At 34.4% G+C, this 25,661-nt stretch overlaps 1 protein-coding gene across 5 annotated transcripts in view; it reads right to left on the reverse strand.

Annotated features, from left to right (window-relative positions):
- Window positions 1-23,512, reverse strand: part of Fas2 (fasciclin 2) — a 184,984-nt gene extending 161,472 nt beyond the window's left edge. For 2 of the 5 annotated variants that reach the window (XM_069503829.1, XM_069503828.1), the window contains exon 1: window positions 23,039-23,511. In XM_069503829.1, the coding sequence (XP_069359930.1) occupies window positions 23,039-23,105 (67 nt within the window). In that variant the 5' untranslated portion in view covers window positions 23,106-23,511. Of the gene's footprint in view, window positions 1-23,038 lie in introns of all 5 variants that reach the window. The other 3 variants (XM_034976667.2, XM_034976668.2, XM_069503827.1) reach the window with 2 other exon arrangements.
- Window positions 23,513-25,661: the final 2,149 nt, after the last annotated feature.

A 25,661-nucleotide genomic window follows, 5' to 3' on the forward strand; every position in this document is an offset into this window, starting at 1 on the left:
TCTCCTCTCAGAATAAGCAGGGTTTTGTCCATCATAGTCCACTGGCTTAGTACGTTAGCAGACCTTTGAGAACTAATTATTTTCTTAATGATAAAGAAAGAGGGTAGGTAGTTGATAGACGGTAAATTAAGTTCGATTCCAATAGAGGGAAAGTACATTAAAAGTAAAAGTTAAACACAGAGTATTGCATTAAAGTCAACAGAGACGTCCACAGTAGTTATTAATAACTGAACCAAAGTTATAATTTCTGAGCGGAATAATTGTAGAGCTCGTTATAGTTTTGTTTATTTTGCTAGTTTAGGAATAACTTTGAGTTGAAACAAAATTAATGGAAAACAAGCATATTTTAATGCTATTATAACTAGTTATATAATTGTTTCGATTCGAGTAGTTCCTATGTCCTGACCATTGATTTTTGGCATGGGTATAGTTTAAGACCTGGAGAGTAACATAGGCTACTTTTTATCCCGGAAAATCTAAGAGTTTCCACGGGATTTTAAAAACCTAAATCCATACGTACGAAGTCGCGGGCATCAGCTAGTTGTGCTGTATCTCAAGCAGAAAGTTTCGAATTAGATTAAAATTACTCGGTTCACGCCGGAACCAGTCATGGATCCGTTTTGATCTGGGAATGTCGTTGAAACCTCGTAAACACTGTACTTGATGACACATTAACATCGAACTGTTTTACTTAAAAACTTATAAAAGTTTTATAACTTCGCCCCTTAAGGGAACTCACTTCAGTGCTTTCTTCATACAAACGTAGGAGGGAAAATACAACAATATTCGATATTGTACGCACAAAACTAAGAATTATATCGATTTATCTCGTCTTTATCTAGGTTTATTGATATATGAAACATTGAAAAAAATATTGATTTAAAAGTTACGAGCCTCAAAAGATTCCTAGTTTAACACTAAATTTATGACAACTTTGGGCGTAAATAAATAAGATTAGGGATATGAAAATTCTAAAAAAAAATATCATTAGACATAGTTTATTTATTCATTAGTTGAAATAACTTTACTTTACAAACATAAATTCAGTAGTTTTTTCTCAAAAATACTTTCCCTAAACCCTTTTCGCAAGCTTGATTTCTGGGAAAATCATCGTGCCTCTCACCTTTCTCATACAATGTCAAATGAAAAGCAAACATGTTACCCACGTGCGCTGCCAATTTCGGTCGAGCGTCCTGCGTCACCTTAAGCGAGTTTTATTAGGGCGTAGATAAAGTTACACTAGATAAGGAAAAAATTGTAAGCTTTAAAAATGGTAATATCACTCAGTAAGTAAATACTTTCTAACCCTTCTAACGTTATTTAAAAATAATTATACGATTAAGTAAATACTTAATATATTTTACATTGATTAAGATTATTTTTATTAAGATTATATTGATAAATAGAAATATGAGATATTAGATATATATATGAGATATTAAGTTTAATTTGTTTAAATATTAGTGATCGGTCCTTCCGATCGGAACTTACAACGTTTTATGAACATAGTCCTCGCAGACGAAGTCGCGAGCATAAGCTAGTTATGCTAGGTACATAGTTAGTTAGTTAGTTACTATAGTAGTAGTAGTTATTAGTTACATGAGAATATTATATTATTTAGATTTTAGACAGACAAAACAAATATTAAAAAAACACAAAATAATACATTACTAACATCTTCTAATATATCGTATGGAAGATGTATTACTTCCTGCCCTCAATTTTTTTTTCAATAGTTAAACAACGGTAGAGTTGTCAGTTATTAAAATACGATTTGTCTAGGACAATTATAGATGGGGCAAACATAAAGAATTTAAAGTAATTCTTTGTTGTGAGTTTATGAGATATCTTACTGAAAGGGTAGCTAATGGTCCAACTGTATACAAAAGTTGAATGCATTAATTTTAATAACAGTCACACGCAAGTGGGTTTCATTAATATTTATGGAGGTTTGACAAACAATTTAAATACATATCTACCCTTTGCTTTGTCGATTACAATGCACGTCATTAACCTCACAGACAATATTGTATGACAACAGTTAACATCACAAAAGACCTTGGACGATTTAACCTAAGGACGCGCCTCGCATGATTATTCCCCTCTGTCAATAGTAATGGATTTTTAATCCACTGCGTTTATAAACACTGTTTGCGGAATCGATTTTGTCATTGTCAGAATCGTTTTCGATGTGTGACGACGTCTTACACGCTGGGTGAAAAATGCCTGTTTGTGCCGTTAGTGAGTGCAAGAACAAATCAAACACATCAAATTTACAAAAAGATGGAATTTCATTTCATAAGTAAGTATTTTTGGTGTAATAAACGCTTTCTATAAATTAAATTACATAAATTATTATAATAAAATAACAATCGAGAACTTTACCGATTCAGTAATTGAGTACGTAATAATTCGGTAGAAGCGAGTCACACTTCTCACGAGACTATATTTTGTTTTTTCTAAACAATTGCAACCCTCGATATATACAAATTAGGTTAAAATTTGAATACGCGTGAACAGCATGAAATTACGTAGTAGTAAAAATAACACTAGTCTCGTGGGAAGTGCGGTATACTAAAGACGGAGAGCCAGCGCCCAAAAAACTGTTTGAATTTACTAAGGCTAATTTTTTGCGCATACTGACCAGCTCTGTCCCCATATTCTGCTGACTAACCATTACAACTTTTATTTATATGCAATATACAAGTTATATAACAATTTTCAGCCTTAGTAAATTCATTTTATTACCTCGCAGGTACGACACCTTTGATAGCGCACCTGAGTCACTGTTCTCAGGTTCACTTGACTGACCGCAGTATGTTTGTGTACGCAACCATTCTAATGAACTATAAAAAAATTAGCCTTAGTAAATTCAAACAGTATTTTGGGCCCTGGCTCTCCGTCTATAGTATGCCGCACTCCCCACGAGACTATAGTGTTATTTTTACAAAATTTTTCAGTATTAGATTCAATTGCATAGGACATAAGGTTCGATTTTTAAGAATCATGTGATAGTGATTGCGGTTCGATTATCGATATCGATGAAAACATTTTCTTTATTATTAACGACTAAATTACCGTCTTCAAGTCAAGTAAAGAATAGTTATTATTAATTACCACAATTTTTTCGCTACCTATACTTGTAATAAAACTGGTCGATTTCGAAATGTGACGATTGCCTCAAAGGTCTATTTGGGCCATGTGATGATAAAAGCCTGATTTATCACAAAACCAAAGGTTTTTTAAAGTATGCGTCACCAAGTGTAATAATGTTATGCCGGCTGTGTGAGAAAATTATAAGACAGGGCATTGACGTGGGCAAAAAGTTGAACCCCAAATTTACCACGGAATTCGTAGTAAGAAAAGGCCTTCATTCTTTGCTTGATAAAAATTTATTTCCAAATATTGATGTTCACGATACAGATAATACTGTAAATCATAAAATTGAGCTGGCAAAAGTCGTGATGAATAAATATGCTGATACAAGGATTTCATACCTAGCCCGAAAAATTAACTCTGAGAAATGTATTAGGCATATTTACACAAAATTAATTCATTTTAAAAATCAATAAATAAAATAAAGATAATATGTCGTTGGTTAGCTGCAATAAAAATTTATGTATTAAATCGCCAAGAATATACATAACATTAACCTAATGGTAAATAATGTGGCTAATTCCGTTGTACACAATCTCTAAACTAAACTAAAATGGCACGTCTAAATCTATTGCTATCCCTTTCATAATGATGCTTGCGGAAAAGGATAGCAATGGATTTAGACCTGTTAATTTAGTTTAGTTTAGAGATTGTGTACAAGAGAATCGGCCCCAATGACGTGTTAAAAATAGAAGAGGCCGCCGGGTGTGTTTACTAATTTATTTTCAAAGTATCATATTATCTGTCTTATGGAATTTTGCTGTGGGGTAAAAGCGGCAGGTATTGAGAAAATTTTTGCATTGCTAATTTGTAAGGGCAATACGTGTTATATTTAATAACTTACATTTAATATTTTTGGACAAAGAGTACACCATATTGGAATTACCATGTAAACCCAATGTGCAATAAATAAATGATTGATTGGAAAGAAAAAAACATTTTATTGATTGATATACCTACTAATTATGTTTGGTAGGCTTTTGCGCGGTCAGGTTTATTTTGTATTATATAATAATATAAATCATTAATAAGCACATTTTCACTATCGAAATTTTAAATGAAAATTTCGTTATATAAAAAAATACAAAAGATTAAAAATGATATAAAATAAGTAAAAAAGTATGTGCATATTTTTTAAATAAATATTTTTCTTATTTTTACGTTGCATTATTAGTTTTTGGGATAATTACCTATTAAGTGAGGTGAATGTATGCAAGAATACGCTACGCTGACCAAACACTGGTTTTAAGTAATTAAATACGAGTAATAAATTCTTACTTCTACTTTTGTTTCTGAAAAACTATCGATATATTTTAAAATATCGATACGGTAGCATCGGAAATCACTTTGACTGTCTTACACTCGTAATGTCTTTGTATGTTGATGTATATAACTTATTAGTGTGCGTAAAATGTAGTAGTGTTGAAGATTTAGATATGTGTGTGTTAATAATGACACAAAACTTTGTTGAGCGAGTGTGTCAAGTTGTCTATGTAGTGTTTCCTCGTCCCGCACCAAAAGTGACAGAAATTTTTATTCGTAATATTAGGCGCGTTACAAGTCCATAGGTTAAATCGTCCAAGCAAAAGACAGTGAAATTATGAAAATAGGCCGTAGTGTATAGCGATTTATACTTTTAAGTTTTGTTTTGAAAAGGCCTACCTACTAATGTAACTATCCTAATGTGGATAAAAAATAAAAGAGCTTATATTAACAGTACCTACACGGAGAAAATAATGTACATCGACCTTTAGAAAGAGATAGTGGTTCTGCAGAGCATTGTCTCTGTCGTTGAAACCGACGAAATGTCACATAGGTATGAGTAACAGAGACAACACGCTACAAAGCCTAAATCTCAATCTAAAGGTCGATGTACATTATTTTCTGCCATTACCCATGCAGTTACCGGCTTTGCTCAAAAAATATTTAAACAGCTCTCTTATTCATCAATACCATCGCAATTAGATTATGAAAGAAAGAAAAGCAACACTAAATTAGTAGTTATTCTTTTTATAAAAGTAGTTAAGTTACAGCGAATTGCGTAATAAGATACCAAGATCTTCAGAAGCTACGAACTACGAACGAATTAAGACTGTATACCGTGCGTAATAAAGTTTGAATTAAGTTAGTGACTCTATAATAGAAGTGCTTGAAAGATATAACACTTATCGAAAGCACTGAAAGATTCAGAAATCTTCAAAGGTCATTAAACTCGCATTCGGGTTAAGCCTGGCTGGAGTGGTTATCAGTTGGCGAATAGCCAATGCCGGTTTATGCGATGACGTCACAGAAATCATACTAGGGAGTTATTGCCCTGGAAAAGTCGGAAGTAGGAAGTTAGTACTTGAGACGCTGAAATGATGATTCAACTATGATAATATTTTTTCGCATTTTTCTATATCTTCTTTCTGTTATTTATCTGAGTCCTAAGGCTCTAAATATAGAGCGTACCTACTTTGACTTTGCTCAGAAGTCAGACTTTACTTGGAGTTGAAATGGACAGATTTATGTCATAGCCATAACTCTCGTTTAAAGTCTGAGCATAGTCAAAGTAGGCTCTATAAGATCTCAGCCTGAAGAGCTCTTATAGAACATGGAACATATTTTTGATCGTAGGGGTGCAAATGAAATAATTTTCAAAAATAGGCTTTCAAATGTTATTCTGATCGTAGGTATCTAACTATAATTCTATAATTTGGTATACATATAACATTCCACCTATAAATACAAAACTTAAATCCATACAGAGAAGAATAATATTATGATGGTGATAGATGATGATAATTTTAATTTATTCAAATAAATCACCTCACAGTCGCTCGCCTAATAAGTTATCAGATCCAGCAGAATATGTAGAACAGTTTAGATATCACAAACTAAACCGCTATCTATCACAAACGACTGACTTCACATAACCGACGTACAACTGATGCTGAAAACCAGAACAGTTTTATTTCCTATCATTCTTTTTGCCGATTTAGCAGCTCGTACCGTTCACAGCAAAAAATTCAATATAATGATTTCGTGGATTTACAAAAGCATTTTTGATATAAAAACTTTATATTGAAAAAAGTAACATGCGTTGCGGAAGTAAATTAGAGCAGGGAACAATGAACATGTTATTAATCTAAAAATGTAATTTGTCAATAGTTAACTAATTATGAAAATGTTCGTACTAATATAATAAATGTGAAAGTGTGTTTGTCTGTCTGCTAGCTTTTAACGGCCTATTTGTTTAACCAATTTCGACGAAATTGGGTACAGAGATAGCTTGCGTCCCGGAGATGGATATTGGATATACCTAGGCTACTATTTATCCCACAAAATCAAAGAGTTCCCACAAGACTTTCAAATAACCAAAATTGGCGGAGGAAGTCGTTTAAGTAGCAATAAAACCAGGCTATACCTAACCTTATTGTGAATTTCTTGAAGGGAAGAATTTTAATAACTAAGGATTTGCGAAAAGAACTAGGAAGCAAACATTAAGTGCAAAAGAAGGTTATACACAACCACAATGACCATACCATACCATGGACCATATTTCCATGATAAAATGTTGAAGTACTTATATGAGTTAGAGCAGTTTCTAAGTATTTCCAGAATGCAAGTAATCTCTGCACTAGGTACAAGATCGGTTCAGCGATAATGTCATGAAATGATAACAAACAAAGAGACACGTTTTTACAATGTGTAGAAACTCTATTCACTTAAAACAATACATGGACCCACCATTTATTTACTCCTGGTAATATTTCCATTCACATGCAGTGCTTTACCTTGGAGGCATTAAAGTTATTAATAAATCAAGCACATTGCTCGTTCGCTTTGGTTAATGTTTAAACTCAATTAAACGGTCCTTCAGTAATTTTGTGGTCGGTTCCGTTTATCGGACCACTTATGGACCAAAATAACTGCGGCTGAGACGCTAATGAATCATTAAGTCTATTAATAATTATGTACCATTTGAATTGATTTCCGATACTTGACAGTAGAATCTTTATACAGGGTTACAGGAAAAGAGGACACGATCCCGTTAAGGGGTTATAGTACAGGACATTAGCTATCAATAAACCCCTAAAGTGCTTATGCGAAAGTGTATCGTTTTCGAGTTATTCATTTTTTTATTTTTCTCTTGGTAAAAGGGTGTTTGCCACTTTAAAAATTAATAAAAGAAAGGAACAATGTATTTCAGCAGATTTTTTTTTATTTCTTGCTAGTACATATCCTTGTTAATAATAAACAGTTATAAAACTAAAAAAACTTCAAGCATTTTAAAATTACAGCCCAAAAACTGTACAAGTTTTCGATTTTTAAATTTAATTCTTTGAATAACTTGCAAATTTTCTGTAAAAATTACTATGGCACTTATCCTGCGGATTATTTTAAAAACATCTACGTTTCGTTAGGTATCCATTGGTACAAAAAAATTACCAAAAAAAATCATAAAATCAAGAAAAAATTACACAACAAAGAGACCAGGTAGAAAATTCTAGCAAATGATATTGCCAAAGAATTAAATCAGAATCAATGTAAAAACGAGTTTAATGCAAAATAGTTAAAGATTATTTTTAATGAGGTAAAAAGGTAATATAAAATCAGTCAAGTGCGAGTCGGGCTCGCACACGAAGGGTTCCGTACCTTCGTACAAGAAATAACAATTTTTAATTGCACACCCGCACGTCATTGCGCTATACCACACCGAGTTAGCGCGGGGGCTGTGCGGGTGTGCTGGGCGTCTCTACCCCGATTGCCATCTCAACCTGTCGTGTACTATATGACCAAAGTGTCCTGTTTTAGAAAAACTTAGACACAATTACACACACAAGCATTGAAACTCCGTTTAGTTAAAGTTTTTGGCAGATGACATAATATATACGCGATTTTTATAAAGGAGATTGTTAACTAAACCATAATTAATTTGCTTGGTGAAATTAGGCATAAAGAAAGCATAAAGTTACGAAGCAAACGAAATATGTATAATATAACAGATGCATATATTCTATTTCTTAGGCGGAAAAAAACTTTGAAAGAAACCACTCAAAATTAATGAGAATTAAGAAACCGCAACTGCATATAAATGTACTGCGTTATTTACTGGGCACAGATGCTTATTTAAGCCTCATTGACCTAGGTCGTCAGAAAATATGGATGCCGGAAGGACATTCCAATCCATAGGTTGAAGGAATCAAAAGGAAGTCTAGTATGTATGCTAAAATATTTATAAGCTAGTTTGCATATGCCAATGCAATACCGAATCCATACGATATATCTATGTATGCTACGCAAGGGCTCGTGGCTCTATCGCGATAGTTTGACACCTACTGTGTGGCGATCGCAATCACCTTTGATTGGTGGACGATCACTCACTGTTGGCTACAATGCATCGTTGCAACAGAAATATCGTAAATTCAGCCAATCACATTCATAACAATTGCGATTGAAATAATGATTGATGCAGGTTTTCCGGAATTAACTCACAGCATAGATTAAATAATAAATAAGTATAATTAATGGTTTTTTCTTTTTGAAAATTATACGCTATGCACTAATATAGATGAGAAGAAGGAATAATCTAAAACAATGCTTTGAAAAAGCTAGACAGAACAATGGACAAGTTTTACGGCGACTCTCTTTGATCGAATGTCTGTCCGGGAAAATTTCTGCGGAATTGTTTAAGCCACATTCCAAATTCTATTATCGTGGTGCCGCTGAACCGAATTTTATCTCCCTGTCATAATACCTTGATGATCGATTCCATTAGGTACCCCTTTTGAGGACATGGAATGAAATTTTTTCGCTGTATGCAATGTACTTATACAGAATTACCTATAGTTGACAACTTGATGCTCTCGCGGCTCCCGCCGTGAGTATTTCGTGACCGTTACTGCAAAAGTATTTTTGAGAATCAGTAAATAGCTCATCTTTTGTCTGAAGTTAACGAATAACGTAAAACGTAACAGTTTCAAACATCCTATGCAATAAACACTAGTGTTCAACGTTGTTCCCACTAGATGACAAACATGGGGTTATTCAAGGGGCCGAGCGCATCAACATATTCCTGAAAGGCCAGCAACGCATCGGCAGTTCCTCTGGTGCTGCAAATGTGCATGAGCGGTGGTAATGACTTAACATTGATGATTAGAGTCGAGACTTAACCCGCAAGTTTGCTCGCTATTTCAATTTTAAAAAAACAATTTCGCAATAATGTAGAAACCTAATTAATATTCCAAGAAATGACTGCTACTGTAACTTTTGTTTCCATTATAACAATTGAAATGTTAATTTTAACCATAGGGGTTTCGTAATCGATCAATCACGCTGACCTATCTTTCCCATCGCAAATCGCCAATAGATTGCCATGTAGATAACGATACGTGGTATTCTCTAGTACGCAACGTGTAGCAGAAATACTGCACTACTTTATTGCCATAATAAATCCAGAGCCATTTCCATTTTATATGCTCACCACGTGACTATCTACCGTTATGTTCAACCTATTTTTGAGATTTTATGTTCTCTTTACTGTTCAAACCAGAGCTTTTAACTTTATATGGTAATGCCGTGGATTCGCGGTTAGCATTGAATCATTAAGTTGCTATAAAAATAAGAATCTCTTACTTAGCTCATTATGTATGTACATGCAGAGGAATTCTAATATTTTGGACTGAATAACCTAAATTGTTTTTTTCATAAAGGCTTTCATTTTGACTCATATGTCGATTGAACTCGAGCCAAGAACTACGCACGTTCTACAGATTTTGATCGATATATTATGTAAATACTTTTTGTAGATAAGGGCGAGATAATCGGATACAAAAAAGGAGATTTTAATACCTACTTATCAATCTCTGAAGTAGTTCACTGTCTAAAGGCTATAATACTTTTTATTAAGTAGGTACTTGTATTTAATGTCAGTGATGATCATCATTTTGACTCATAATATATTACTGTCGAACGGCCGGGCGAAGTGTATAAATGATACTGGAAAAACTGCCGAACTAGGTCTTCCTGAATATTTAATAATATTGAAAGCTAGCTCATAAAAAGTATGAGAAGCTGTAATAGTATCCAAGTTGATGAACTTTAAAGGATAAAAGTATCGTATTTAAAACTACGACAAAAAATCAAAAATTAAAATATTTTTTTACCTTGTATAGAAATGCTTTAGAACTTTGGCCAGTTAAAAATTACAAAAAAATAATATCAAGCCATTAAATGAAGCATTTATTTTTTGTAAAATACTTCAACAAGTAGTACAAAAAAAACAAAGAGCTATTGTATTTTTCTTACGGTGCTTGATCGTCTATACTCTATAGATACACAATGTGTACTGTCTGTAAGACACATTACGTGCAAACGTCCTATTATAGTACTGTTTTAATTCATATCGTTTAATCGGGAAAGCAATAAAAGTAAATATCCAGACAATTCACAAAAAGTCGAAGAGAAAATGGGATTTGCATTATTTTTCTCACGGAGCCGTGAATTTCGTTCTCGTAGCACTTTCTCACCATTGTCCGCGGTAATTGTACTCAGGTAATGATTTCATGCTATACACAATCTAGATTTTTGCTGTCCAAGTTTATTGTTCAGTGTTCAACCTTACTCTTTTTGAGTCTAGATCTAATTAGCTATTATCTACTAGTGGATTTGGATTTTCTTTTAGTTTTCGGTTGACCACGATCTCACTTCTTCAACATCATTATCATCATCATCATCATCATCATCATCAGCGGACTACAAATGTAACTAATGATGATTTTAACTAGAACATGGATTAAATGCGCTTAGCTGATAAATAAAAATATAATGATCATTAAAAAGAAAAAGTAATATTTTAAAAAGACTACATTATACTATACCTTCATGTTTTACTATTTCAACCACGTTTATCTATACATTTTATATTAGATACAAAACAAGTGTCAACTACTAACTTAAAAGTCAGGGTTTCTTATCTCAGGATAACCAAAGTAGAGGATAATTATCATCTATTACTTAGTACATAACATAAAATTTGAAAAACATTGTAATATTATCACACCCGATATTCAGATCTCACAATGTCTTTGCAGCTTAAAAAAAGCGGCCAAGTGCGAATCAGACTCGCGCACCATACCTACAGTTAATTTTTTTGACATTTTGCACGATAAATCAAAAACTATTAAATGCGTAAAAATAATTAAAAATCTGTTTTAGAATGTACAGGTAAAGCCCTTTTATATGATGCCCCACTTGGAAAGTTCAAAATACTAATTATTTTTTATGAACACACTTTAATTATCCACAAATTCACCACCATTTTCGGATTTTTCCCCTTACGTGTGATATACCTAAGACCTACCTACTGCCAAATTTCATGATTCTACGTCAACGGAAAGTAGGTACCCTATAGGTTTCTTGACAGACACGACAGACAGACAGACAACGAAGTGATCCTATAAGGGTTCCTTTTTTCCTTTTGAGGTACGGAACCCTAAAAATGTTTGTGTTAAATATTCAGAATGAATTCTTAAAAGTAAGTAGTCTCACAGAACGTTATCAATTAGATATACAAAGAAGCAAAAATATTATGTACATTTGAGACGACATACATTATGAGACGTGCATTCACGTTGAAAAGCGTGGAGAGGCCCGCAGGCACAAAAGAACGACCTTTGCCATATAATGAGATATTAATAGACTACATTCATTGGCCTTACGAGGATGTTGTAGGCCATAAAGGAGCTATCTTCACGCATTATGTGGATAAGACCTTTTGAAATGGGACCTTCTCGACTAGTAACAGTGAAATATTCATGTTTAGGTTCGGTAATAGCGGAAAATGTCCACGATTCAGGCACAGCTCATTTACATTAGATTCTACAAAGCTACTATGCTATTCAAAGTATGTTGTAGTTGCCTACCACAAAAACTATGGCATGTAAATGGCAATAAAGTATGGACGATTTACACATGAGCTAGAAGATTCTGTAATAAAACTGACAACTTAAGAAAAACACCCGATTGGCACCTCGACCTGTTGGGGACTATAGGTATGCACTGTCTCCAATATCAGCTACTCTTTGCGTGTTTCAGCCAAAAGCGCGAACGGTAGCGAAAGCGATGTAGGACCTACTCTTATTTGTATGGAACTGCACTTGTGGTTTGTTACCAATATTGACACGCCTGCTTTTAGGGCGTGAACACTGGCTTCTCGACATTATTTGTTAGTATTGTATATTACCTATATTTTTTGGTATTATACGTTTTCTAAATGTCTGACGAAAATATTCCTACTCCATCAGATTGCGTACTGACCAAGAGCATTTACATGTAATGTAACAATTTGGATTTCAATTTTGAGCATTACATTACAATGATGCAGTACTTACTGACTGGAGATACTTACAGACGGTATCAGCCCTTTAGACGTCCATGTTTCTTGCCTATAACTTAAATACTTAAATACGAAGTTGTATTACTTATCATTCATTACAAAGTAGGTAAGCAATGAGGCTTGACATACTCACCAAATGTAACGCTCGAATCAGAGATGTTACATTACAATTTACAAGCGAATACTCTTTGCTCTTAGTCAGTAGTACGCACCTTAATGTTAAGCCCAAGCCCTAAAATTACTAACCAAATGTTTTAAAAGAAACATTTAAGTTAAAACCCCATTATTATAATTGAAAACAGAGCTCCCGTCAAGGTCCACGTACGGCCGGTCGTCAATCCGGTCGCAGTCGACACACTCTGTTTGCTACGATGCATACGAGCCCGTTGCTTGCCGTTTTGTGAAACTCGGACGTGTGAGTGTAGTCTAAGTGTACAGTACGCGCCAGAAAATAATGTTCATTGACCTTTAGAATGATATTTCGGCTTTTTTTTAAATAGAGTTAGCGAACAAATGAACAGGCGGGTCACCATGAACATTTACATCAGAAGAGCTGCCGATGCGTTGCGGGCCTTTCAGGAATTTGTTGGTCCGCCGCGCCCCTTCAATAACCCCATATTATAATCTAGTGGCGTTGTCTCTGTGACTCATATTTATTTATTTATTTATAGGTCTCAACGACAGAGACAACTCTCTACAAAACTGCTATCTCTTTCTAAAGATCGATGTACATTATTTTCTGCCGCGTACTGTATATACAGTTACCTACACATGTAGGGAGACCTTGCATCGATAAGCCGCAATATTTTCAATCATGAAGTCTTAGCAAAAAATATTACTTCTCTATCTAGATTCTTTTTTTAGAATTTGTAAACGAAACTATAGTACGCGACAGGTAGAGATGGCAATCGGGAAGGGAACGCCCCTGCGCTAACCCAGTGCGGGCGAGCGCGGGTGACGAGCAGGTGTACGAGGCGTCCCCCCGCCTCATGCCCCGATTGCCATCTCGACCACGCGCGCATATAAGCACGCGAGTAAATATCAATGTCCACGTTTCCAAAGAAATAACTTATCCATACTAATATTATAAATGTGAAAGTGTATCTGTCTGTCTGCTAGCTTTTCACATCCCAACAGTTTACCCGATTTTGATGAAATTTGGTACAGAGTTAGCGTACGTTTCGGGGAAGGACATAGGCTGCTTTTTATCCCGGAAAAATTAAAGAGTTCTCACAGGATTCTTAAACGCCCGTTTTTTTACCGATTTATATGAAATTTATGGTATAAAGATAGATTGCATCCCGGAAATTGACATAAACAACTTTTTAACCCGGAAAATCAATGACTTTCCACAGGATTTTTAGAAACCTAAATCCACGTGGACGAAGTCGTGGGCGTCCTCTAGTGAACTATAAAATGTTGCAACTCTAAATAGAACTTATCGCGACGCCTAGTTATTATTGGCAAACACTCACAGTGCAAAGAAACCATAAGAAGAAAACGGAAAGTTTCCGACTCAATAAATACTAATCAGCAATAGGAGCTGTAGTATTTGGAATTTATCGTCGGATATTAAGGCGTACCTACTTAGTTTAACACTAGCCATTAGTTTTCCCACTTTATGTAAATTTTCTCTTATACTTTCATTTCTGTATTATAGGTACTTATTCAAAATTGTGATAATAATTTATCTTTTCATAGCTGAACCACTAACCACTCTTGAAGAATACCAATTACAATTCTAGTACTTTGGATACCTATAGTACGCGACAGGTCGAGATGGCAATCGGGGTATGAGGCGGGGGAACGCGGACACCCGCACGTCACCAGTTTTTGCCCGCACCGGGTTAGCGCGGGGGTTGTGCGTACCCATATTATAAAATGCGAAAGTGTGTTTGTTTGTTGATTTGTTGGTTTATTGGTTTGTCAGTTTGTCCTTCAATCACGGCGCAACGGAGCAACGGATCGACGTGAATTTTTGCATAGGTTAAAGACCTGGAGAATGACATAGGCTACTTTTTATCCCGGAAAATCAAAGAGTTCAAAGAGTTGAAATTTTCTGACTGTGTATTTCTATGTATTGCCGCCATAACAACAAATAATAAAAATTTCAAAATGGCCGCCATCGCCATATAAATTAAAAAGTACATAATCTTGTACGATGTTCCGACTGTGGTACGAGGAACCCTGTGAGCAAGTCCGACAAGCACCTGACCGGTTTTTCAAAAAACTAACAGCTGCATGTCGGCTCTTCTCAGTAGAAACTGCTTTTCGACCCGGTGCATAGAGTCTTGACATTATTATAAGTCTCAATTATTATAACTCATGAAATAAATAAATTGATTTCATGCAGGAGTACTTACTTTTGTACAGCCTACATTTACTACAAGCACACGAGTAGCTACAAGACCTTAGAATGCCATAGTAGCTTCGTGCGGTTTCATACAAATTTTCGTTTTGCGAGAAAGGGATAGAAGACCCTCCCACTCCAAAATTAAAATGCCTGTAACTTTGTAAATCTTTGTTGGATTTTAATATTGTTTTCAGTGTACGTCATTATTTTTATCCTAGTTTATAATAAAGTCCTAGTTTATAGTAAAGTAATAAAGTAATATTTATCATATTCAAAAGTAGGAAAATACCCAATTCCTCGCGAAGGAATAGTTTGTTACTTATATTTTTTGCGGTAGAAGGCTGATTTCTTAATTTGCTTTTCGTATTTTTCAATCGCAATTGGCCCATGATTAAAACAGTAAGCGTAACGAATCGTCAAATTCACGATCAATGTTTTTATATCAAGGTCTCCGTTTGATGATTTGCCCAAATTGTACACAATAGTGTTCTACTTTCGTCATTCAGTTTCAATGAATTGTGTAAATACGACAAAAAGCTTTTATACTTGTATTCTATTGATTTTTATCATGCGTGAAATATACTTAGCGTGGTTTATCGAGCTACCCTTTAGCGCGAAGGTAAAGTAAAGTAAGGTAAAGTAAGGTAAAGTTTTTTTACAATAATCATTATAAACTCAATAGCTGTGATTGTGCTGTGGATAATATGCAGGGAAACTTTCAGCTTCTATAAAATAAGGAAGGTCCGGCACGCGCTGGCTCTTCACTCTATAAGGTTAGATGGGCACACGTTTTAGTTTAAAGTGCTGTTTTAAGGTGGATAAATGGAATAAGCTGACGAGTATTCTCTTTAACAACATAAAATTGTTTAACATGGCTAAAGCAAAATTACAGCAGAATACAGAGCTCCGCTTAATTGTCCTTGGGACATTGAGGCAAATAATCAAAGCGCTTAGTCCAAAAAAATTCCAGCGATCTAATTGCGACTTCGAGCTATTTGAAATTGGGTTTCAATGCAAAGAGAACTCTCCAAAACAAAAGAAAAAACTACTTTTTTTTCGTCGCGTTTCGATCTACCATTCGCTGAAAGAGTTGTGAATTGGGCAGATTTTCCGTCGAAAATTGTACAGCCAAGAGAACGTGAAAAAGGTGCGGGAATATGCTAGTTTAGAAGTCGTCGATATAACTGTTTTTCTGTACCTTTATACAAATAAACTCCAAATGAATATCGTTGAAGTGTCTATCTGTGATTTTGCAATAACTGCGAAAGTGTAGATTGTAGGTAATAAGCTCATAATAAGTACAAGTTATTTAGACACTATCAAAAACCAAACACCCATGTAAATATATCTGATTGTTTACTTGGGCTAAATAACTGTGCAAGGAGTGATATAGGCTACTTTAAAACACAGGATTCCGAAAGAATTTTTAAAAAACATAAACCCGAGAACATAAGTAGAACAAGCTGCCGGCAAAATGTAACATAGCACAGCAAAAAGTGATAGGGAATCAAGTATTCTTAGCACTGTCCCAGTATTTAATTAGATAACATTCAGATCAGAACAAGCACCAAATGCACTGTCACTCTTAACCTATTTGGCCATGTGCCTAGCATCTCAGACTACAATCCTAACCGAATGTACATAATATTCTTGTCAATTGAACTCACTTGATTCTTTTTGAACCCAATAACTATTTCGCAACGTCTATTTGTAATAAATATTCCTCCAATTTCTCAAGTTGTTTGTCCTTAATAAATCATACTGTGTCCTCAATAATATTATGTACTCAAACAGCTGATTCCTTCAATGTCAATATAGATTTGCTTCCTGTATTTGGTGAACTTGTTTGTTTAATAGATAGATGACATATTAGATGTTTGACCCATGCAAATAATTTATTATCATCAAATACCAACATAAGATTGCTTTACTCCAGCAGAAAAAACATTTCTTTCTTCACTTCCATTTCTGGAACTGAATTTGATTAGCGTTCGACAACAATTTTTGGGCTGCCATCAACCCGACTTAAAAAGAGAGCCGCCTGTCTTTTCCATCGTATGAATTCTCAATCAGTAATGCTGGATAATTGTAGGTCTTCAAGGTTCTAAAAAAGGCTCGACTGACGGTGAAACAGGGGAAAATTCGCGACGCACATCTCTGAACCGGTCTCAAGTAGCGACAGTGGCGCCACCGGTTTTATAAGGCATTGACTATATGGAATCCTTTTGCAGTCTGACTGCTATAATCGTAGTCGTTGTCAGCCACATCCAACTTTGGATAGAGGGCATAAAAGTCTCTTCATAATATTATACCTTACTTATAATTTTGGTTTTATAGCACCAACAATCTTTTACGCATGTCCCTTGTACATATTTTGTAAGTTTAATTTAGAAATCTGTGTAACAGAAAATTCTTCTATCAATAATTGCCCATGGCTTTGAATGGATATGGCTTTTGAAATAATGACATGCAGAAAATAATCTAGAACGAAACCAGGCCGAAGTACTACCATGTAATCCAAGCCTAAGGAATGCGAGATGTAGAAGTAACATCCATTTATAATGAGGAAACGGAAACGTGAATAGAATCCTATAGAAAAACATTTACATCCCATCGGATGTGGATGTTGAGGATAGAAATATTAATGAGCAGAAAAAGCTTGAAGTGGAGCACTTGTATCTACTCTACTGACAGACCACCTGTTAGAAAGTGATAACTATAGAAAAGAGACATTGTATTTTATTTGTGACGTATAGGTTTAAAAGAGTTCACTCTTATCACCCTCACTAATGTTTTTATAAGTACGTTTAAAAAATTTGCCACCCCTTTTAACTTATTACGTCTAGGGTCCTCTTATTTCAAGGTTATTCTAGAAAGTATTGATGGGGTTTAAAAAAAAAAGTAGGCAACTATTTAACCAAACTGAATCTTCCATTTAGAGCATTTACTTACTTACTTTTTAAAGAGGTTCTTTAAACTTTTGAAGCAAAGCAATATTATCTTTCTAATTTTCTACAAAAACAGTAAGTTCATAGGTACAATATAATTCAGAAAGTAAGTTTACTTATATTTTTGTAGAAAATATTTTTTAAAAGTGTTTCAGCGCTGGCTCTCTACAATATTAACATAGCGAGTCCGTATTATTTTATAAATTATTCGCAAAAGCTTGCTGAAGATTATTTTAAGAAAAAATAAGTAACTAGAATTCAATTAAAGCATAATTATTATTATTAAACGTTTTACACGTTGGCGAAGTACTTTTCTTAGTTTAACATTGTTAAGTAAGTGAGTTCCGGTGTTTTTTTTTTGCCTCCTCGAGTCTTTTAAAATACTTACTTTTCTTATAATTGTCTTGGTTGCTTTTGGAATTTAATTAAATACTGTTTATATCCTTATCATTTCGTTATATTATTAATCTGTCATTATTCTTATCAACGATTTCTGAACCAGATTTTTTCTATTGTGCCTAACAGCTGATGAACACTAACCAACTATGATTAGTGATTAGCTTCAAACTTTGATGTTCCTTTGTCTAAAATATGTCGTTGACACCTATGTATAATTTACCAAATATTCCACCACTCATTTCCACTTTGAACACTAAAGAAAGAAATCTTTTAAAATAATTGATGACTCTAACTAGCACTCCACAACGTCTAGATACTACAAAATAATTATAATTTATAACACTTGTTATAATTCTAGTATAAGCCTTTTTAGGATAGTTTCAAAGGACACTTATCGCAACGAATTTGTGATTATGCATGAAACTATAAGTAGGTATTATATAACTATAAGTATATCATATTCCTATTTAGATTATATTATATCCTTTGCCAAAATACTATATTGTATCTGTGATTTACGCACCAGCTATTTGGTTGGGGACTACCTGATCAAGAAGATAACATTTATCTAATCTATGACGATATAGATTGCTACATTACGGTTTAGCAATGCTCTACAATTCATATTACGATCGTACTGCAACACATTTTCATGCGTCCTCAATTTCAGTACATATTAAGTAAGTACCTATGCAACTAAATAATTTTAACCCAATTAAAACTAATTTCGTCAATAAAAGGAGTCTCTGAATGTTAATGACATTAGCAACAATTTGAAAGCAACTATGTATTAAAATTATTCGATCAAAGACTATCACGTAATTCCACCACGATATCTCGGAATAGGTATTTGTCGGCATCCAAAATATCCGTGGTTCCGTCGATTGTTAAAAAGTTGACCGATATATTATTATATAAATAATCGTGACCTCACCAAAGTCAAGGACAAATAGGTAGCTAACTAGTAATGGATAAAAATGAAAATAACAAATATAATAAGAACGATAACTTCAATCAATATTTTAAAATAACAAATTTCTTATATAATATTTAACTGTATCAGAAACTACTGTACTATCGACAAGCAACTTTTTAAAATACTATCAATAACTTATTCGTTTTTCCTTGAAAACATTACTGCAACTTAGTTTATCATAAAGAATATCTTACATCACTCACTTTAATCATTTAATATTAGTTAAGTACTTTTATTAAAAGCATTTACTCATTAGGTACAATTCACACATCAAAAATGGCTTATCTTTAACGATCTCGGACGATCTCTGACCTCTGATGCAAGGGTAGAGCAAGCTTCATATCATAGCATGACGTATAGCATGACATTCCTTCCTAGGTTTCATTCCTGCTAAGTTATTTTACCGTCTACATATAAGCTTCACACTTAATTTTGAAGAAAAGGAAAAATTTGTAATACAGAATCTCATGAAAGATACTCTAAATCATATACCTACCTTGTGATCGAGCATTTTGAGGTGTGAATCAGGTGAGAATATGGTGAAATTCAAACAAAAAATTTAGAGCAGTACAATTATGATGTCACGTATTCACGTCGTCATAAACGGCCTTTACGTGTTAACGAGGTACCTCGTAGTTCACGTGTGATTCATCGTCATGACCCACATCACGCCTTTCTTCAGTATTTAGATGAAATGCCGCGATTGGGCTGACCTGAACTTAGAGACGTGTGAAAAAGACTTTTCCTTTGCATTTACCGACACACATAAAGACACATTATCTACGTTTAAATTGTCTCTTTAATTGTTTTTAAACCCATTATTTATATTTTTAAACGTTGGATAGAGGTTTCTAGTAGAGATAGGAGGTAAAGACGACCATGCATGGACAAATCAGCAACTAAACGTGTTCATAAGTAGTAAGTAGTAATAGGAGTAAGGAGAAGCATACCAATAACTAGACGTCCTCTGCAAATCCCTTCAATAACATCTAAGTCCTTAAACTCAGCCATAACAGACAATTTGAACAACTAATGGTAGAGTTTTGACCGTTCATAAGAGCTTTTTATGGCCACGAATTAACACCACTCTAGATCAATTTTGTAGAGACAATTTGATATTGTCATTTTAACTGATTCCACTCTTGCACTATCACTTGCATTCAATCCCGGCTAGCTATTTGTGTTCAGGAAGCCCTGTTAACCATTATAATAGTAGATAGAATTACCCGGGCGGTTCATTGAGCTTAACATGTTGAATTATTGATTTCCAAGTAATATCGGAGATCACGCCTTTGAATAAACTAAACTAATGTTAAGTTTAAATTCGAAACACATTAGCACTAAAGTATATATTGTATAAATAAACATTTTGTTGCAAAAAGTTAATAAACAAGCTTGATTTCTTAACTATTTTCAAAACCTTTATTTTTATAGTCTGTCTTCCAGGTCTGCTTTGTTAAATATGTCACATATTCTGCTACGTACAAGTTAATAAATGCATTTAATTACTACCCAAAATTTAAGGGGTTTGCACTTAACATACATCGTTTGGCACGCTTACTGTTATAGTTATAGCTGCAGTAAAGATACCATCTTGTTAAGTACAGATCCATAGTTAAGATAATACAATCTAAAGTTCTAAACCATATTCAAGGAAAGTTCTAGATAAGATTTGTAATAAGCAAGTTCTGGTCCATAATCAGTGGCGACGATGACCTCAGAGAGACGTCTATCTACATGTCATTATAGCAATCTCACAGTTAACACGCTTAAACGACGAGGATAATGACACGGCAGATGTGGTAGATTTGAGTAAATTGTTTGAAATGCGTATGTAGATTAAGGATTTAATAGACTCAGTCACTAGATTTTCTCCGTCTATATCACCTATGACATTATACAACCAAAACCTATCAAGTGTAATGCAGAAAACCATTACGTTAATGTTTATTGTTTAATTCCTATAACACTAAGTTCTGGTGTGATTTAAACTCTCTTTCAAAATCATAAGATTTTTTTTATTTATTGAATAGGTATAAAGCCAAAAATATAGGTAGAGTGGCAAATTGACGAGGACAACGATATTAAAGCCAATTTTTGAAGTTTTGCAATAAACTGAAATATTTAGCCCCGATTTCTCGTTAAAAAATTTGCACGAATGAGTTATTGACCCGAATTTAAGTAATATTTTTACAGCTATACAAAATAACGTCAAATCACTTCAATTTCGTTGAAATGGCAATTATACTTCTGTAGATCACGACCAATGAGATCGAACATTTTACGGTAATTTACGCTACATTGAACCGGTGTGGCACAGCGTACCACTTACAATATCTAGATTAAAATGATTAATTTCACTTCTAAGCAATACACCATTATCTACAGTAGCTACCTTTCATCGTTATCGGGAATTAATCAACTGGAACGAACTATGATGATTCAGTGATTAATTTAATCACTTCCTTGTACTTTCAGTAGGATGCAATGCATTGGATAAAGAAAGATATTTTCCAAGAATGCTGTTAATAAATCTGTGATTTAATTTACTTTTATTTATGTCTGAATTTTTGAAATACAAGACACGAACAATGGTGCTCAACTGGTTGCTAATGTGAATTTGGTTACAAGTAAGAACGTTCTTTAATCTTTATTCCTGAATTCCTTTTATGTTTTATCGATGGCTATTGAGACTCTGAAGTAAAATGCTGTTTCTTTGAAGTTTGGTTAAATTTTGTGGAACTAGGGTTTAGGCTTTACTTAATTTTTTCATTTCATTCATTTTATTTAAATGTTAAAAGTCCGTATCTAATAAACCAGTAACAATGGCTGAAATTTTTTTGCCAATATAACTATATACTAATACTACTTTAAATATTATACTAATTTAAATCCAATGACATCAGATTTTTTGCTATATGAATCATATAGCATTGAATTGAACGGATAAAAAATCTGATGTAATTAGATGTATTTTATATTCGAATTTCAAAATCCATCCAATATCCAACTCCGAAGTCCGAGCACCGATTGCGATTTCTCAAAATTTCCCAAGGAAGTTACTCGAGTATCCAATGCATAGGCAGAGTTACATTGTCACAAATTTCTATCTGATCGATTCTCCGGCGTTTCGGTGAGAAAGTAACGCATGAATGCTTCCAGAATTAATGTGGCAGAACACTCAGTTGTTCCAGGAAGGATGAATTCTGACGCCATTTTACTTGGATATCTGAGTTGCTAAGATTGTTAAGTCAGTTGCAATAGTAGTATGTATTACTTACATTGCCAGCTTTCCTCTAATAATACCTTTATCTAAAAAATTATCATGGGCTTGAATTAGCAGGTAATTAATCTTTATAAACTCAGACTCACACCGTTATCTAATTATTCAATATCTAAAACGGCCGTTATAGCCATCAGCCATGTGACTTAAGTGAATTAAGTAGAATACCTAATATACTTAAGAGAAAATCAAAAAGTAGAGTGGGATCGGAAATAAAGATCAATAATTTTTATTGAAATAATCTGGCTTTACATTGTATTTAAATATAAGAATCCGCATGAGATTCTAAATTAATAAGTTGACTAAAATCCAATACCTATTAAAACTTCTTAAAATCATAAACATAACCTCAAAATGAGTAATCAATTAAATGAATCATAACTTTATCTCACATGTATTGCCAACATAAAAAATAAAGGTATCAACTTGATGTAGATAGAAACAGGTTTTGTCATTTTATTTTACACAACAGGAAGGAAAGCCCTAAATCTAATAAGAAACTCTTGAAAGGACAACGTTAACCAATACTTTTAAACTTAGTTACCTGTTATAGTGGCTAACAAAACCGCCAAAGCCGCCACACCTGTCGCTCTTGCCCGGTGGGACCTCATTGTGTCTCTTTTCAACACGCTACTTGAATGTGTTCTTATAAACAAGAGCAAAAGAACATAAAATTCAAACTCTGCGCCTTCAACGGTATTTGTCTTTTGTTTCAAATCAATAAACAATTTCACTTGAGTTTTTGTATCACCTACGCGTACCTATACCACGGAATATGAGATAATGAAATTCACAAACAGCACTCAGAAATGTTTTTTAACTTTTTGAAACTTGTTCAAAAATTGTCCTTTTAGTGTTTCACTTAAGTTCATTGTGATATTTAACAGATATGCGATTCAAAAAGGAATCCGGTGCGTAAAACTTGTTTCGAGATGTGGATTCGGGAGTGATGCAACTCGAGCGTACGTCCGTTCTCAGCAAATGCGGAGGAGTTACTGTTCGTACATTTGCGAAGGGGGAGACACTCGGCCGTGACGAGCGTTCATGGAACTAGAAGGCGTCAGCAATCGCTACTCTGTAACTTGTAGAGAACATCGGTCGTCCGTTGGCTTGATAGCTATGCGTGACGCGAGGATCAAAACTAGTCCTTCGTAGTTTATTATTTATGGACCGAAGATTGAAGAATGCGTGAGGAATTTTAAGGCAATCTCAGGATTTTGTTTTTTTAGATTTATAGGTAGGTACAATGTAAGCATTGTAATTTGTGACTTGACTCCTTTTAGTAAATGAATGAGGCCGAATATATTTTCCTATTTAATTGCACAAGTTTCACTGTTTTACGATAAACAAACGGTAGCTTGTAGAATTTAGTAAGTATCTTTGGGGAAATATTCAAGTAAAAAAGTTGGTAAGTAGATCATCCATACTAATATTATAAAATGCGAAAGTGTGTCTGTCTGTCTATCTATCTGTCTGATAGCATTTCACGGCCCATCAGTTCAACCGATTTTAACGAAATTTGGTACAGAGATAGCTTGCATCCCGGGGAAGGACATACTTTTTATCCCGGAAAATCAAAGAGTTTAAACGGGATTTTCAAAAACCCAAATCCACGCGGACGAAGTCGTGGGCATCATCTAGTACCTATTATTATTTAAGGTACCATTCCCATATATGATAGGTAGGTAAGTACTTAGGTATATTATATTATCTAGAAATACCTTTTCCCAGTATTACTACTATATATTCTGTGGCAATACAAAAGAGACAATTTTTAATAAGTACCTACATAAAAGTAAGTCATATAAATTATTATGACTAATTCTCTCGTATACGAGGGGCCATTTGAGTCAGTGGTTCATTTCCTAATTGTGCCATGGCACATGTAACTTATCGTAAATAAGAGAAGCCGGGCGCACCATTCATTTTTCCAATTAATTATGGCTGTGACGTCATCTACCCACGAATCCACGACTTCGTACGCGTGGATTTAGGTTTTTTTAAATCCCGTGGGAACTTTTTATTTTCCGGGGTAAAAAGTAGCCTATGTCACTGTCCCTGGTCTTTGACTATACCCATGCAAAAAATCACATCGATCCGTTGTTTTGTTGCGACGTGATTGAAGGACATACCAGCAAACAAACACACTTTCGTATTTATAATTTGGGTAGTGATATAATATGAGTAGTGATACCTATTTACTATATTAGTATAGGTAAGTATATTAGGTAATTAGATGCAATAATAATGATACAGGGGAGTAATTAGTCTAACTAGACAATAAATTTAATGAGAGGTAGGGCAACGACTTATTGCGAAAGTGATCATCATTGAGCAAGAGCGAGACCGCGTACCGGCAAGCGCAGTGTGGGACGACCTCCAACCAACTGGACTGACGACCTTAAGAAGGTAAGAACTTAAACTCATCTTTATTTATTTTGAAATACGATTAAAATTGGTATTAAAAATAAAACACGAAAGAGAAACAAAAAGTGCGCGGCGCAGCTTGATGCCTGAAGTGCACCGCGCTCCGTCGTCCTCTCTATGAGTTTGAGCTGTTATCAAAGAAGTCGGTTAAAAAGACGCTGCGTCTTGGCTCCACTCCACTATGCCTGTAGGAGTTGCGCCTTAGCGTGCAATAAAACTAATGAGTCGTGGTATCTAGTGCTATAATTATGCAAACCAAGACTGCATTGCACGACATTAAAAATTAATACCTAGTGACGTTGTGAGTATATTGTGCCGGACAGCTCGTGAAGTTCCAGCGAAAAAAACAAGAAAGAGTAGTTCGCTACTGCCCTTGACAGGTCGAACTTCATCTCTCGTAGCACCGCAGTTCCGTCGTGACCACGACCAGTGCAATTGGGTTGAAATATCGACGGCTAAAAACATCAAATTAATCGTGGTATGTACCTGTTATCTACATTAAAAGATTAGTCGTGGTATTCTCATCTTTTTAGGTACGAATTCTATATACTGTGCAAGTTGTAGTGTGTCGTGATGCGACAGAAGACGAGGCATTCTGATTACGCCTTTATATGTACAGTGCGCGTCTACTACAACAGAGTATAGGATGTCCGAGACGATAAGCGGCTTGCCGTCAAGAACGTTGTTTTGTTTTGCTTTATCAAGCAACGTAATGCGGTCGTCAAGCAGCTTGAGCCAGC

The sequence above is a fragment of the Maniola hyperantus genome, chromosome 16, assembly GCF_902806685.2.
Source record: "Maniola hyperantus chromosome 16, iAphHyp1.2, whole genome shotgun sequence".
NCBI lineage: Eukaryota > Metazoa > Arthropoda > Insecta > Lepidoptera > Nymphalidae > Maniola > Maniola hyperantus.